Consider the following 12,319-nt stretch of genomic DNA (forward strand, 5'->3'; position numbering starts at 1 on the left):
ATTTACAGGTAATGGCACAACTTTTTGTTTTACTGTAGAGGAGCTCCTTTCATTAAAGTTTGACAGCAGTTTGTTCACACAGACTATACGGACTTCTACCGCATATTGATGTAAGCATTTACTGCCTTCCTGGTTTTAAAGTCCATTACTCTTTTCAGTTTTGTCTTCAAACATTTTAATCTCCACAGAAAAAAAAAAGATCTGCCTCTCAATAAACTGAGTATAGCAGTACAAAAATTTTTTTCCTATGGTTTTAGGTTTTCTTTGTGTTAGCTTGAGTCTTCACTTGCAGCAGGCTTTCTTCTTCACAGGCTGAGTGCTGAGTATGACTGTTGTATCTCTCACCCTGTCCTCCTGCTCCATTAACACTCTGAGTAAACAAAGAGGGGGAAAAAAGGCTTGACATCTGCTGCGAATCACAATGCAGCCCCAGTGCACTGTGTATCAGATTGTTTTGATCTTACCTGGCCAGGTGAGTCAGGGACTCTGTCACATTCTTTCCCGTGTAGGCACTGACCTCAAAGAACATCACCTTGTTTTCCTGAAAAGGGTGTGCACACAAATTCAGACCCACTGTTGTCCTAGAACAGGCAATACTTGCACAAAAATGCATTAGATTTACATAAGCAAGTTGCTCAGCTTCTTTAAATGACACCTCCCTGTCTTCGTCCATGTCCATTTTGTTACCTAGCAAGAGAATAGGGATCCCTTCTCCTGCTGCTTCCTAAGAAAATAAAGAACAGTGTTCCAGAGCTTCCCATTTCAGGATTTGCCAAAGATGTGAACTGCATAAACGTTATGAGCAATAACCCCAGCTTTTAAGAATGTGAATTCCAAAATTGGACGAACTGAACCATGCATGCAGCAAAACAAGACTTGCACAGGACTGAATGGGTCAAAGGTCCAACCTGAACATTGGTGAGCCAGGGCCACACAGCCTTGAAGCTCTCCTCCACTGTAACATCATACATCACCACCACACCATCTGCCTTGCGAAAGAACTGCTTGGTTATGCTGCGGTACCTGTGTCAGTAGCAGGATTTGAATGTCAGCACAGTGGCCCATTTTTCAAATGTGAGTATAAGAATACATTATGTACATCCACCTCAATACTGATACAATAATACTACATGGTTATTGTTTTATAGTGACTATTCAAGAAAAGAAGAAGAAGTGTTGGAAATACGACACATTTTTTTTGTAATTTTGTTTCTGTTCACTTCTACGGAGGATTTGAAACACTCAAGAAGTCCATAGTATTGGATTTAATTCAAAGGTTTTGACAAAAGTAATGCATTAAGTGAAATAAAAACATTTTTATACAGTATCTCTAATTTTCAGTCTTCCGAAACTTATTAACCAAACTGTATATACTGTATACACTTCCATTCATGTAAAATAAAGTATTGCAAGAGGAATTGTGTTTATTAAGAGGGCATATTAGATCAATTCTATAAAATTTTTTTAACATAAAATAAAGTAATACAGTGGCAGGGTAAAAGCATAATTAAAGGAAATTTGCAAGTGTGGAAATTTTGTTTTGAGAATGTAAAGTCATAATTTGTTTAAAAAAAGCTCACAATTTCTCTCAGATTAAACCTAAGATTGGAGGAAGGTTGCAATAAACTGACTATATATTCAGACTTTGGATACGATATTCTTGATTAGCATTTTATTGGTAAGCTTAAAGTTGCAAGATATTAGTGGTTTATATCCAACCAGTTAACTGAAATATGCTGAAGGAAGTGGTCACTCACCTCTCTTGGCCTGCAGTGTCCCAAAGCTGCATGGCTACCTGCATATTGTCCAATGTTAATGTCTTCACACTGTAGTCAATACCTGATTTAAAAAACAACAACAACATATAATAACATATAATACATAATCGAACATAATATAAGGACACACTTCTCACATTTAATTTAGGTTTGATTTTACTTCTCGTTTTCACTACGAAGAAGCAATGATATAAATGGCCAGTAGGGGGATCAAAGTGCCTGTGCTTCATTCCAGCAGAAAAAGGGGTGAGAAAGGTGGTGACAACAAGGCATAAAAGGAGGATTGGAAAAGATGAAAGCGAGGATAAAGAAAATTCATCCAAAGTGACATAATCTGTAGTACAATGAGTGCCAGGGCTCTTAGACAGGCAGTGTGACTTCACAAGCCCTTTCATGTGATGCTAAATCGCCCCCCAGTATTCAGGAAAGGCATCCACAGCCACACTCGCACACATGCCCTTCAGATCTGTTTAAAACGGGCCCTGAAACATCAATAAAATATGACTGCCTTTCTTCTCACCCACAGTAGCAGTTGTGGAAGGGTGGAAACGGCCCTCACAGAAGGAGCGCAGCAGGGATGTTTTCCCAACGCTGGAATTTCCAACCAGGACCACTTTAAACAGGCGGTCTGGGGCAAACAGTTCTTTCGCCTTCTGTAGGCGAGCAATTAGAAAGACAGTTTCATTACCTCTCCAGTAACTTATCTAAAAGCATATATAAAAGTGGGGAGCCGTAAACACACCTGTGAGGTTTCCTTTCCCACAGGCTGTCCTCTTGGAGATACAGGTGGGGTCTTCTTCGATTGAGTAAAGTAGGATTTCCTTGCAGGAGGAGCTTCTTTTGACACTGAGATGTAACGTGGGGAAGCACTGAGGTCGCTCCTTCTGTCGTCTTCTTCCTCCTCATCCCTCTCGTCTTCCTCCTCGCTGAGCTGGTGCAGTAAGGGCTGAGGTCCTCCTTGGAGCAGGTGGGGCAGGTGGTCCTCTTCTATGGAGATGACTCTGCGGAGGGGCCACCCGTCCGGCGGGGCATCTAACACCTCCTCCTCTTCTGCCACCTTCTTATCAATTTCGACTTTCTTTGATTTGTCTCTGCTTCTCCCTAACACCCTCTTGCTGGTGGCCATTTTGGTGGACAGCCTTTTGGCCTTTGTCTTCACGTCGTGCACTTTAGGCAGAACGGGGCTGATGTGACCGTTGGCTAAGCCAGAGTTCCTATTCGCTGAAGGCCTTTGTTGGCACACAGGGCTGCTAGCAGCTGTGGTGGAGGGAGCAGGGGTGGCAGTGGTGGTGTCATCTTCACTACAGGAGGAGGAAGCAACAAAAACGATTTGAAGGTGCTCTATAGGCAAGGCCTCCAGAGATAGGTAGGACCCATCCACCAACAGTGAGGCTCTTTGGGGACAGAGGAGAAACAGAGGATTTACTGGATCAATTCACTTGAGTTTTCTAATATTTCTACTTGATAATTTGGCTATTTTTTGTGAGTATAAGGAATCAGACATCCTCTGTTTTTCCTCCTTTGATGCATGATTTTTACATCACATTTGTCATTTGTTGCATAGGAAGCAATCTGACAGGGATAAATTCTGTTAAAAAGAGTACTTGAATGATGAATGAATCACCTTTTTGCCGGCTGGCTGCTGTCATCAAATATATTGCCGAGGCCCGCTCTCTGCTTCTGCTTCTTTCTGAGTGAGGTTCGAGGCTTGTTTACAAAAAGAAGGTGCATTACTCAGCTATTCTAGTGCTGTAATCGAGTTAATGCAGTTACATAAAATACTATTTACTTACTACACCACAGCACAAGTCTCGCTCATCCTTTAAATGCTTGTTCATCTCTCTGGGAAGTTAAAGAAGGGATGTTAAAGAGTGTTTTGTGCTTTGCAAATCCTTGAACCTTGGAGTTTGATTCATAGGGTTTGGCCAGTTAGGACTAAACCAGGAGCCAAAATGAGTAAAACAATAGTTGTGGTCAGAAACTTATATCCACTCAACATTGGCATGAATGATTGTACAACTTTTGGATTGTCTCCAGTCCACACAGGCTCAAAAGTGTGCATACAGGCTCATCAAAAACTCATGGACTATTACCCAAGTTTGAAAAGTGCTGGGTGTTCTCATTATACCTGAGGAGGTCAAGCTGCTTCATTAGACTTTGCTTTTCCCTCTGCAGTCCTTCAGTTACTCGGTACATTTCCCTGAAACAAGACAGAAGAAACTTGCTTTTAAATAGCTACTCTATGGCATCTGTTTGCACACTGCAGGGAAACACAGTTAATACAAACAATGCTTATACGCACATTTCTTTCTCCCGTTGTAGCCGGGAGGCCTGTTCCTGCAGCATAGCCAGCTGTTCCTGGGCCAGCACCAGCTCCTGGCTGGTGCTCTCCAGCGCTCTGGACAACTCATTGTTGGTCATTTTCAGTTTGACGTTCTCTACGTTGCTCTCCTGCTTCTCACTGCTCAGCTCAGAGCACTGGTGCTCTAACTAAACAGGGAGATATTCACAGGAGTTATAATACACTAATGCTGGGTAAGTGTACTTAGGGGATATCTGCACAGGGAACAAAACAGTGAGGTTTGGTGTAAATCCTCTCTACACGACAGATGTAATGCCACATGCCCACTATTCAATAGTTACACATAACAAATGTTTTTACAGAGAGCTTAATTTTTTTTTTTGTCATGCTGTTACAATGGTGGATGTTTCTTATTAAACATGACCGCAGAATTTCTTTGGGATGCTTCGTCCATATTAACTTACCCGTTTCTGCTTCTGGAAAAGCTGCTCCAAATCTCTCTCCTTCGTAAGAAGCTGGTGCTCCAGGTCCTGGCTGCGCAACTGAAGCCGCTCAGAGTCCTGCAGGACCAGAAGAAGAAAAGGTTCAACTTGCGGTTAAAAGAAAGTGCACAAAATTAACTCGAAAGGTAAAAACACTGCTGTCAATATGATATAATCCTTAAGCAAAACTACGCTTACATCATTACTACTGCTTGTTCTCTCTCTTTGAAAGACCCAGGATTTATGATAATGCAGAAAGTGGTCTTCCACTTTACTGAAATAACTGTCTAGTGGTTGAGTGTGGAAGACTATCAGCTTCCATAAGGAACTGCTTTTTTTTCCTTTTTCCTTGTGTTCCATCCATTTGCTTCCGCTTATCCTTTTCAGGGTCGCGGAGGTGCTGGAGCCTATCCCAGCTGTGTTGAATTCAGAATTAAAATGAGCACACAGAAAGTTATTTAAATTTGAAGTTGGTCATCTTGTGTCATAGAGTGCACTTCTGTACAGTGCAGTCCAGCATACATGTCTTTAAACATCTTGCTTTGTATTTCTGAATCTTTTTTACTTCTTCGGTTGCCAAGGAGATGCTTCATTGTCAGATTTTCTTCATGTCTGAGCTCTTTTACCTTTAGCAGCAGCCGTTCTTTCTCATTTTTGATCTGTGCCTCCATCTCTTCATATAAATACCGGATCTCACTGTCATGTGTTGCTGCCTTCCTGAAATGACACGTTAAGGTAAACGATTTATCGATGAAAGACACAAGGTGGTACATGTAATATCTAAAAACAGAACAACATTGCTGTCTACACTGTGAGCACTTGACATGCAAACACATTTTCAGACTACTGGTAAGTACAATCCCTGTAATGATCGTTAAGACCCCAGCAGCCAATTAGTTAAGTTTAGAAGAATAACAAGCTGTAACATGGTGCCACGCAGTACCATGAGTAAGCCTACATCCCACTGATGCTCATGTTGCATTTACAAAGACAAAAGACTATAATCATCAAGTATGTCATTCTGCATATCAGGGGAGTAAATACATTAATATACAGTACAAAAAAAAACAACCCCTTTGCTCTGTGTTCACTCAATCATATCATTAATGTGTTTGCACACCACTAGAAGGCAGTCAGAGTGTGGATCTAGATTAGTGGTCATTTGACAATGGATAAAGACGTTGTTCTATAGAGAATTACAGGTAAATCCCATGCACCAGGCTCTGGCTGGCGTCCACAATGTAAACACAATCCCACCCTTATGCCACTGATTATTTAGGGGCTAATGCATAAGAAGCATATTGGCTTTACTGTGGTTTTTGGTCCGTAAAGTGTTGGTTAAAACAAAGTAAATAAATAAAACATATATATATATAGCATATGCATTTCCTTACTTATAGTCTTGCCAAAAACCTGGCACCTCTTGAGATGGTATGCAGTGTCGTTAAAATATGAGGACAAGTGGAGGACAAAAGAAGATGAATAGTATCTTAAAGTCATGTCCTTAAGACACAGGGGAAAAAATTCAATAAAGACATCGCACAACGTCTGAAAGATGCATCTGGCCCTTCGTTTGAGCCATGTACTCTTCACAGAAGCCTTGTCAGAAATGATCGCAGTGGAAGAGTGGCTGTCAAGAAGACATTCTTAAGGAAAGGAAACAGGGAGGAAAGGCTGATGTATGTCTTATGAAGTGATGAATCCAGATTTGAAATTTCTGGTTCAAATCCTCTTCTGAGGAAGTCAGACAGAGGTACAAAGAGAAGTGAGAGTCTGACTGAATTATGGACTCAGAAAAGTACAGAATTTGATCCACCATCAACATCATATGGATAGTATCTGGTTGGCAAGAGCTAAATTTCTCAATATGACAGTGATCCCAAGCACACTGTAAACACACACACACATTCATATGAGCAATCCAAACAGGAAACAGCCAACGTGTTTTTATATAAAGAAATTAGGGGTGGCTCGAGACTGTTGCACAATGCTGTATTTCTTTCTCATTCCTTCCCTATATTGAGCCTCATGTCCAATATTTCGTCCACACTCATAGTCACTAAAAACCTTGTGAATGGGTAGAACACCATGAAAAGCCCCTTTTCCCTTGCCCCTTGTGTATGTGTTTTCTGCCCAACTACCTCTGGAGGGCGCTCTCCATCTCCTTCTTTTCCTGATGAGCTTCCTTGATTTGGTGGGTGACCCTGGCCAGAAATTCCTCAAAATTGGACAAGAGGTGAGGCTCATCACGTCTGAGCTGGATCCAAAGGCTGCGCACCTCGTCTGGACTGGAGAAAGAGAGGAGAAGGGGATAAAGAGGGAGAGACAAAACTCAACTTAGCTCACAGGTTTGTCAAGAATGGATCATGACAAAAAACAATAATGCACATAAGGTTTTGTTGTGATTAAACTCACTCTTCAAATACATTACTGGCTCCCAGGCTTTCCAGCAGCATGCAGAAGTGCCTCTCCTCCTCATCCTCAACTCCTGACAGCTTGGCTTCCCATTGGCTCTGATAAAGGGCTTCCTTAGCCCTGAAGACTGGGCCAGGGGCCTGATTTTGGTCATCAGTCACAGAGATCCTTCGACCATGCAAGAACTGACCTGAAACACACCCACAGCTTTTAAACTTGAAAGATAAATTCAAAAGCTTTTCATGACTTCCCACATCTTTTTCTCTTAGCTGCTCCCATTATCTGCCTCCCATTAGGCAAATGATCGCTACATCACTAAATCCACAAATCTTCTCTGTGGTCTTCTACTTTTCATTATTGTCTGGCAGCTCTATCTTCTCATCCTTTCTCTAGTCTCCTACCACCCTATCCTTGCCTCTCCAAACCGCTCTACCTGAGCTGTCCCTCTGATGTAGTCGTTTCTAATCCTGCCTACATCTGGTCACTTCTGATGAACACCTTAACACTCCAGCTCTACTTCCTGTCTTTGCTTTAGTAAACTTCCCCTTTTACTTTCGTCACAAATCAGCCCTGCCTGCATTTTTACAAACTATTCCTTATTATTCTATTTTGCACTTAAAGCCGCTCTGTTTTTTTTGTGTTTGCAGAACTACAAGATACCTTTAAGTATTCAAAATCAACTTGAACTCAACTTGATGCTATAGTAATGTCTTCTATTTCAGGTTCGACATAGAGAAATCTATTTGGAGTAACAAGTGTGATATGTGTGATCCAAGCAAAGAGCCTCTGATGGCAGAAAACCTACTGAATCCAGAGGTGAATGCCTCCAGTGTGAGGTAACCCGTGTGGTCTGTATCCAGAGAGTCAAACACGTCTTCCAGCTCCTCTGCGGACAGAGGCAGCTCTCTGTGGAGCCTCTGCCAGGAGAAACACATAAACAAAAAGGACTTTAAAATACCACTGTGGTGAGCTGAACTCCACTTCAAAATGAAACACACTCACTGTAAAACCACTGCAAGTTACTTTTAAGACACAATAAATAAATGTCTCGTGATAAGTTCGCACCTTGAATCTGCTACAGTACATTTTCCTCTGTAGTGACACAGCTCAGACGAAGCTTACACTGACCTAACAGTTGCACTGAGGTTTTTATTTTTAACTTTTTTTTTTTTTTTTAAATGTAAGAGTGTTTTATTAAAAAAACCCTCAACACAAACCCACAAGAGCTGCCCTAATTAGCTGGGAGCACAGCTCACTAATGGTCAGACCTTTAAAAAGAGGCTTGCATGCATTGTTCCTGCCTGTGCTCTTCACTGCAGCCTGTGCGCTGAGAGAGTGGCATTATATTCATAAACATTTCCATCAGCCGTGCTGCTCCGACACTTCTCAGGCTGTTTGAGTGCTCCGAGTTCTTTAGCAACGGTAATATGAACTGAAAAAGTGACACTGAGTGTTCCCTGCTCGGTGCTCACTGTTATTAAAGCCCCGCAGGACACTAAATTGTTCCACAGGTAAAAGTGTGTCCTTTTGAACTGTTGTTCTTCTTAGCAGCGGCTTAATGCACTCACAGGTCCTCCACGGATTTTTAAAAACCGCTGAAAGAGTAAGAGTGTCGAGGAAAAACTGACCCCTCCCTGTTTTTCAAAGGAAATAAATATTCATATTGGGCTGGCACAATTATTAACCTAACTGGTGGAAAATGTTTACAGTAATGATATTAATAGATGGATTTGTTAAGGCTTACTTTCTGACAGTATATACACTGAATGATTAATCCTTGATTCATTAACTACCATTTAAAATGTCTTATATATATCTGCCTTAATAATGTGAAATTGTCAAATGCCTGCAGACTTTACAGAAGTGTGTAAAGTCCACAGAAACACACACAGCCTCCATCTCTAACCCTCATATCAGTGCGAGTGATGAAGCCTTTTCCCTCCACATCACAGGTCTGGAAGAACTCCTTGGTCTTGTCCAGCAGGGCAATGCAACCCCAGTCAGAGCCCCTCCTCTCTGGGCTCCGTCCAAAGCCATTCACCCCGTCCTCCTCCTCCTCCATGCTTGGCTGTGTCTCTTTTATCGTTATATATTTATTATTTTATGGACACTGTTGGGTGGTAGGTTGCATGTACTTTGAAGTTTTCTTCATTAGCCCTATATTCAGTCCTCTGGGCCTCCTAGAGTCACCATGACAACAGAGGCAGGAAGTAGCACCAGATGATGAGATCACTGATAACTTGGTGGCTTACAGACAGACTTAAACCTGGTTGCAGGTTCCTGTAAGACAGACAAAGAACTGTACTCAATTAAAAAAATTACGTGAAGGCAAGTTTAAGAAAACTAAAGTGGTTACACAAATAGCAGAGCACTACAGCTAAACTGCACTTCCCTTTTCTAGTAAGCCACTGACAAAGGTATGTAAATACACAGTAAAGGATTATCTTAATACTCCACCATACAGAACACATGACGGCACAATGCCTGCAAGACTGCTGCAAGCAGCAGATGAATTAATGTGTCCCCCTATGTGTTTTCCTCGCGCCTTTGTTTTGAGGTGCTGTCTTGTTTGCACTGCTCCGAGCTGGAGCGCAGTTTATGCTGTCAGGAATTCTAAATCTGCAGCAAACACTGCTGAAAGTGAAATATCAGAGGCAGGTGTTGGATTGTCAAGTCTTGAATTTGGATTTTTCCTGAAGGCTGTTTAATTAGTGCAAATTTTAACTTGGCTACAAACTAAGTGAGTACATACTACTAAGCAGCACTGCCACCTACTTTGTAAAGACAAAGACACTTAAACAATGTAAGTAAATTTCTGGGCCTTCCTCTGCAGCATATACAAAACTCTTGGCGAATTCTTTCTTTCCTCAGCTTTTGTATCTACAAGTTGCACAGGTTTGCATTTGTCCCTTTTTTCTTTAAATAAGTCAGAAACGGAAGGAAAGCTCTTACCTTCTACAAATGACGAGCACAACAAACTGAAACCTTTTGTATCCGCTCTCAGTATTAACAGAGCTGTGACCGCACTGTGTTTAGGAAGTCTTGCCTCACAGACGAGTGTTAGGCAAGTCATTCTGCAACCATGTGATGTCATGAGGAGGCAGCCTGAGGCTTTTCAGCCTGGGTCCACCCGCTGCTCTCACACTGAGATGGGGCTGCAGAGTGAGCTTACTCTATGCAGGCTACATGTGTGCAACATGTTTATGTAGTGTGTAATTAAGACAGCAGCATAATGAAGGCTGTCAGCGGGATGAGTGTTATTGTGTTTTTGGAGGTTTACTTGGAAATAAAAGCTAAACTTGTTGACTACCAGAAAATTGGCCAAAAGAAAGTTGTATTTATGGTTTATTTCAAAATAAAAGCACATTATTGGAAATTATATATTTATTTATTTTTAAAAATAAAAGCATGCTCTGTCCTCACTTCATTTCTTATGATGCCATCTTGTGGTTGGACAGTACAATGACTTTCAGTGGTCAGAGCAAAAAATACTGTGAAATCACAATATATATCTCAAAGTAATTTATGGTCAAAACAACCACAAGTTTCCACTTTGATTTTGCACAGAAAATCGCAGCCTTGATTCAGCCTATGAGGTTTTAAGTAAAGTCCTCTACTGGCATTCAGTTCTGAGGAGGAGTCATTTCCCACTTCCTTGTATCTTCTGAAGTAAATATTCCATTTGGAGGTTTAGATTTGGCTGTCCTTTCTTGGTCTTCTTGTTTAGGATCTGGAATGTCTCCATCTTTTTCTGTTTGTACTTCTGGATGGCCTCTTCTTTCTGTTGCTTGTTCTTCAAGTACTCCTAAAAACAGCAAACACACAGGCTGTTGTTTAAAAACTTTTTTCATTAAAAAAAATGAAAGACTGTGATCTTATTTTTCTTTTACTTAGTCAAACACATTACCTCTTTCTTCTTTCTCTGCTTCTCTTGGATCCTCTCAAATTCTTCTTTTGTCTTCTGGTAAGAGTTTTTCCTCTCCATTTTTTTCCTCATGCGATTGCTCATTGGAAGACTGGTGGAAACAAGCAAACATTTTTTTTTAAACCCAACATTATAAAAGCTGACTTTGTCTATGCATTCTCCACCCTCTCTTGTTTTAAGTGTTGTGTAAAAGTTGTGAGCCACCCCTCATTTCCTTATAGGACACAATGCATACCATGCTGAGATATGCCAGGTTTTCAGTTAGTAGCTCTTTGGGAATCAAACTGTTTTATCTTTGGCATTTTTTTTTAGGTTCAACTAAAGAACAAATTAGTTTTTGCAACAAACTGCTAGCAACAAAGTGATTCAGTGTAGCCCCAACACTGTTCCATCCTTTGTACAAGGTGTGTTTTCTATGCTTCAGTGATTCGTACGTCATTGCTGAGTGGCTGAACAAGCAAGGAAGTGATCAAAAAAGCAGTCAATGCTCCTCGAAAGCTAAATATAAAGTAATGAGGATTGCTTCATGATTTTGGCACAGTGCTGTATGTCTGCACAGACTTGCTCACCTTTCGCTCTGTGAAGCTGATGTTGGCTCAGCTTGGTTCCCGGACACTGACTCTTTCAGCTCAGATCCCCCACTAACTTCTCCTTCACCAGCTGCCTCGGTCTGCTGTGCCTCATCATCATCCTCTTCCTCTCCATCACCTTCCCCCATCTCTTTCGTCTGCCCTTTCATCCTCAGCTTACTCCTGTTCACTCTGTTTGTCCAGGCTTCTTTCTTCAGTTTCTCTGCCTCAGCCTCGTACAGATGCCTGAGGTGTTCTGGATACTCTTCTTTGTACAGGTTTTTGGACCCTGGGTTCTTCTTCTTCTCCTTTCGCAGCAGTTTGTTGTATTCATGTTTGACTTTCTGCTTCCTGTTGAAAGCAAATCCTTGACCTGAAGAGTTAAGTCAGAGATTTTAAATACAGGCAAATCAAACCATTTAAAAAAAAAAATCAGATTCAGTGTCATTACTTATCTAGACTATGCTCATGCTCTTGTGTTGACAGTCGTTTGAATTAACCCAACACGGATTAAGTTCTGATTTTAATATGAATTCCTATGTTATTTAAAGATAGAGACTGTGTCGTTTTTACGTGTACGTTCAGCCTTATTGTACCTTCTTTTACGCTGCCTTTGAATAATTTCTGATCGGAGATCCATTTTCTTTTCTTTTTGACACCCTTCGCGCCACTTTTTGTTTTCGCCAAGTCGCCCTCTTTCCCTGCAAACTTCTCATTCTTCGTTTTTTGATCTGTTGGTGCCATGTGTGTTCAGTCTCTTCGGGAAAACTCAAATGTTTACAACCTCCTCGTCGACTTCAGCTAGCATGCCGTTTCGTTACAGACGCTGTGTGATGACGTCAACAAGA

The 12,319-nt window shown here is 41.3% G+C and overlaps 2 protein-coding genes across 5 annotated transcripts; both read right to left on the reverse strand.

The window, feature by feature from the left end:
- Positions 1-257: 257 nt before the first annotated feature.
- Positions 258-10,081, reverse strand: cracr2ab (calcium release activated channel regulator 2Ab). 4 transcript variants are annotated; one of them, XM_082511821.1, is made up of 18 exons: positions 9,930-10,079; positions 8,884-9,257; positions 7,783-7,894; positions 6,978-7,167; positions 6,704-6,850; positions 5,189-5,279; positions 4,545-4,640; positions 4,081-4,268; positions 3,907-3,978; positions 3,572-3,620; positions 3,403-3,485; positions 2,521-3,172; positions 2,299-2,428; positions 1,758-1,839; positions 909-1,023; positions 623-724; positions 465-541; positions 258-370 (listed from the first exon to the last, which is right to left on the reverse strand). In XM_082511821.1, the coding sequence occupies exons 2-18, from the start codon at positions 9,037-9,039 to the stop codon at positions 283-285; spliced, it is 2,430 nt and encodes an 809-aa protein (XP_082367947.1). In that variant the 5' UTR covers positions 9,040-9,257; positions 9,930-10,079; the 3' UTR covers positions 258-282. The 4 variants fall into 4 exon arrangements, 3 of the variants coding, with proteins under 3 accessions (XP_082367947.1, XP_082367946.1, XP_082367948.1); XM_082511820.1 differs by having other exon boundaries at positions 2,299-2,431; positions 9,930-10,078; XM_082511822.1 differs by having other exon boundaries at positions 2,299-2,431; positions 2,521-3,079; positions 9,930-10,076.
- A 247-nt stretch (positions 10,082-10,328) lies between these two features.
- Positions 10,329-12,312, reverse strand: ccdc59 (coiled-coil domain containing 59). The gene is made up of 4 exons (XM_082511837.1): positions 12,068-12,312; positions 11,472-11,844; positions 10,885-10,993; positions 10,329-10,782 (listed from the first exon to the last, which is right to left on the reverse strand). The coding sequence occupies exons 1-4, from the start codon at positions 12,213-12,215 to the stop codon at positions 10,618-10,620; spliced, it is 795 nt and encodes a 264-aa protein (XP_082367963.1). The 5' UTR covers positions 12,216-12,312; the 3' UTR covers positions 10,329-10,617.
- Positions 12,313-12,319: the final 7 nt, after the last annotated feature.

The sequence above is a fragment of the Aulonocara stuartgranti genome, assembly GCF_965226115.1.
Source record: "Aulonocara stuartgranti genome assembly, chromosome: 17".
Classification (NCBI taxonomy): Eukaryota; Metazoa; Chordata; class Actinopteri; order Cichliformes; family Cichlidae; genus Aulonocara; species Aulonocara stuartgranti.

Coding starts and splice junctions, on each gene's coding strand:
- cracr2ab (XM_082511820.1), bottom strand. CDS start 9,039: ATGGAGGAGGAGGAGGACGGGGTGAATGGCTTTGGACGGAGCCCAGAG. Junction 7,168..7,782: donor GGCATTCACCTCTGGATTCA/GTAGGTTTTCTG, acceptor GGTGTGTTTCAG/GTCAGTTCTTGCATGGTCGA. Junction 3,979..4,080: donor CTACAACGGGAGAAAGAAAT/GTGCGTATAAGC, acceptor GTCTTGTTTCAG/GGAAATGTACCGAGTAACTG.
- ccdc59 (XM_082511837.1), bottom strand. CDS start 12,215: ATGGCACCAACAGATCAAAAAACGAAGAATGAGAAGTTTGCAGGGAAA. Junction 10,994..11,471: donor TCAGCTTCACAGAGCGAAAG/GTGAGCAAGTCT, acceptor TGTTTCCACCAG/TCTTCCAATGAGCAATCGCA. Junction 10,783..10,884: donor AGCAGAGAAAGAAGAAAGAG/GTAATGTGTTTG, acceptor TGCTGTTTTTAG/GAGTACTTGAAGAACAAGCA.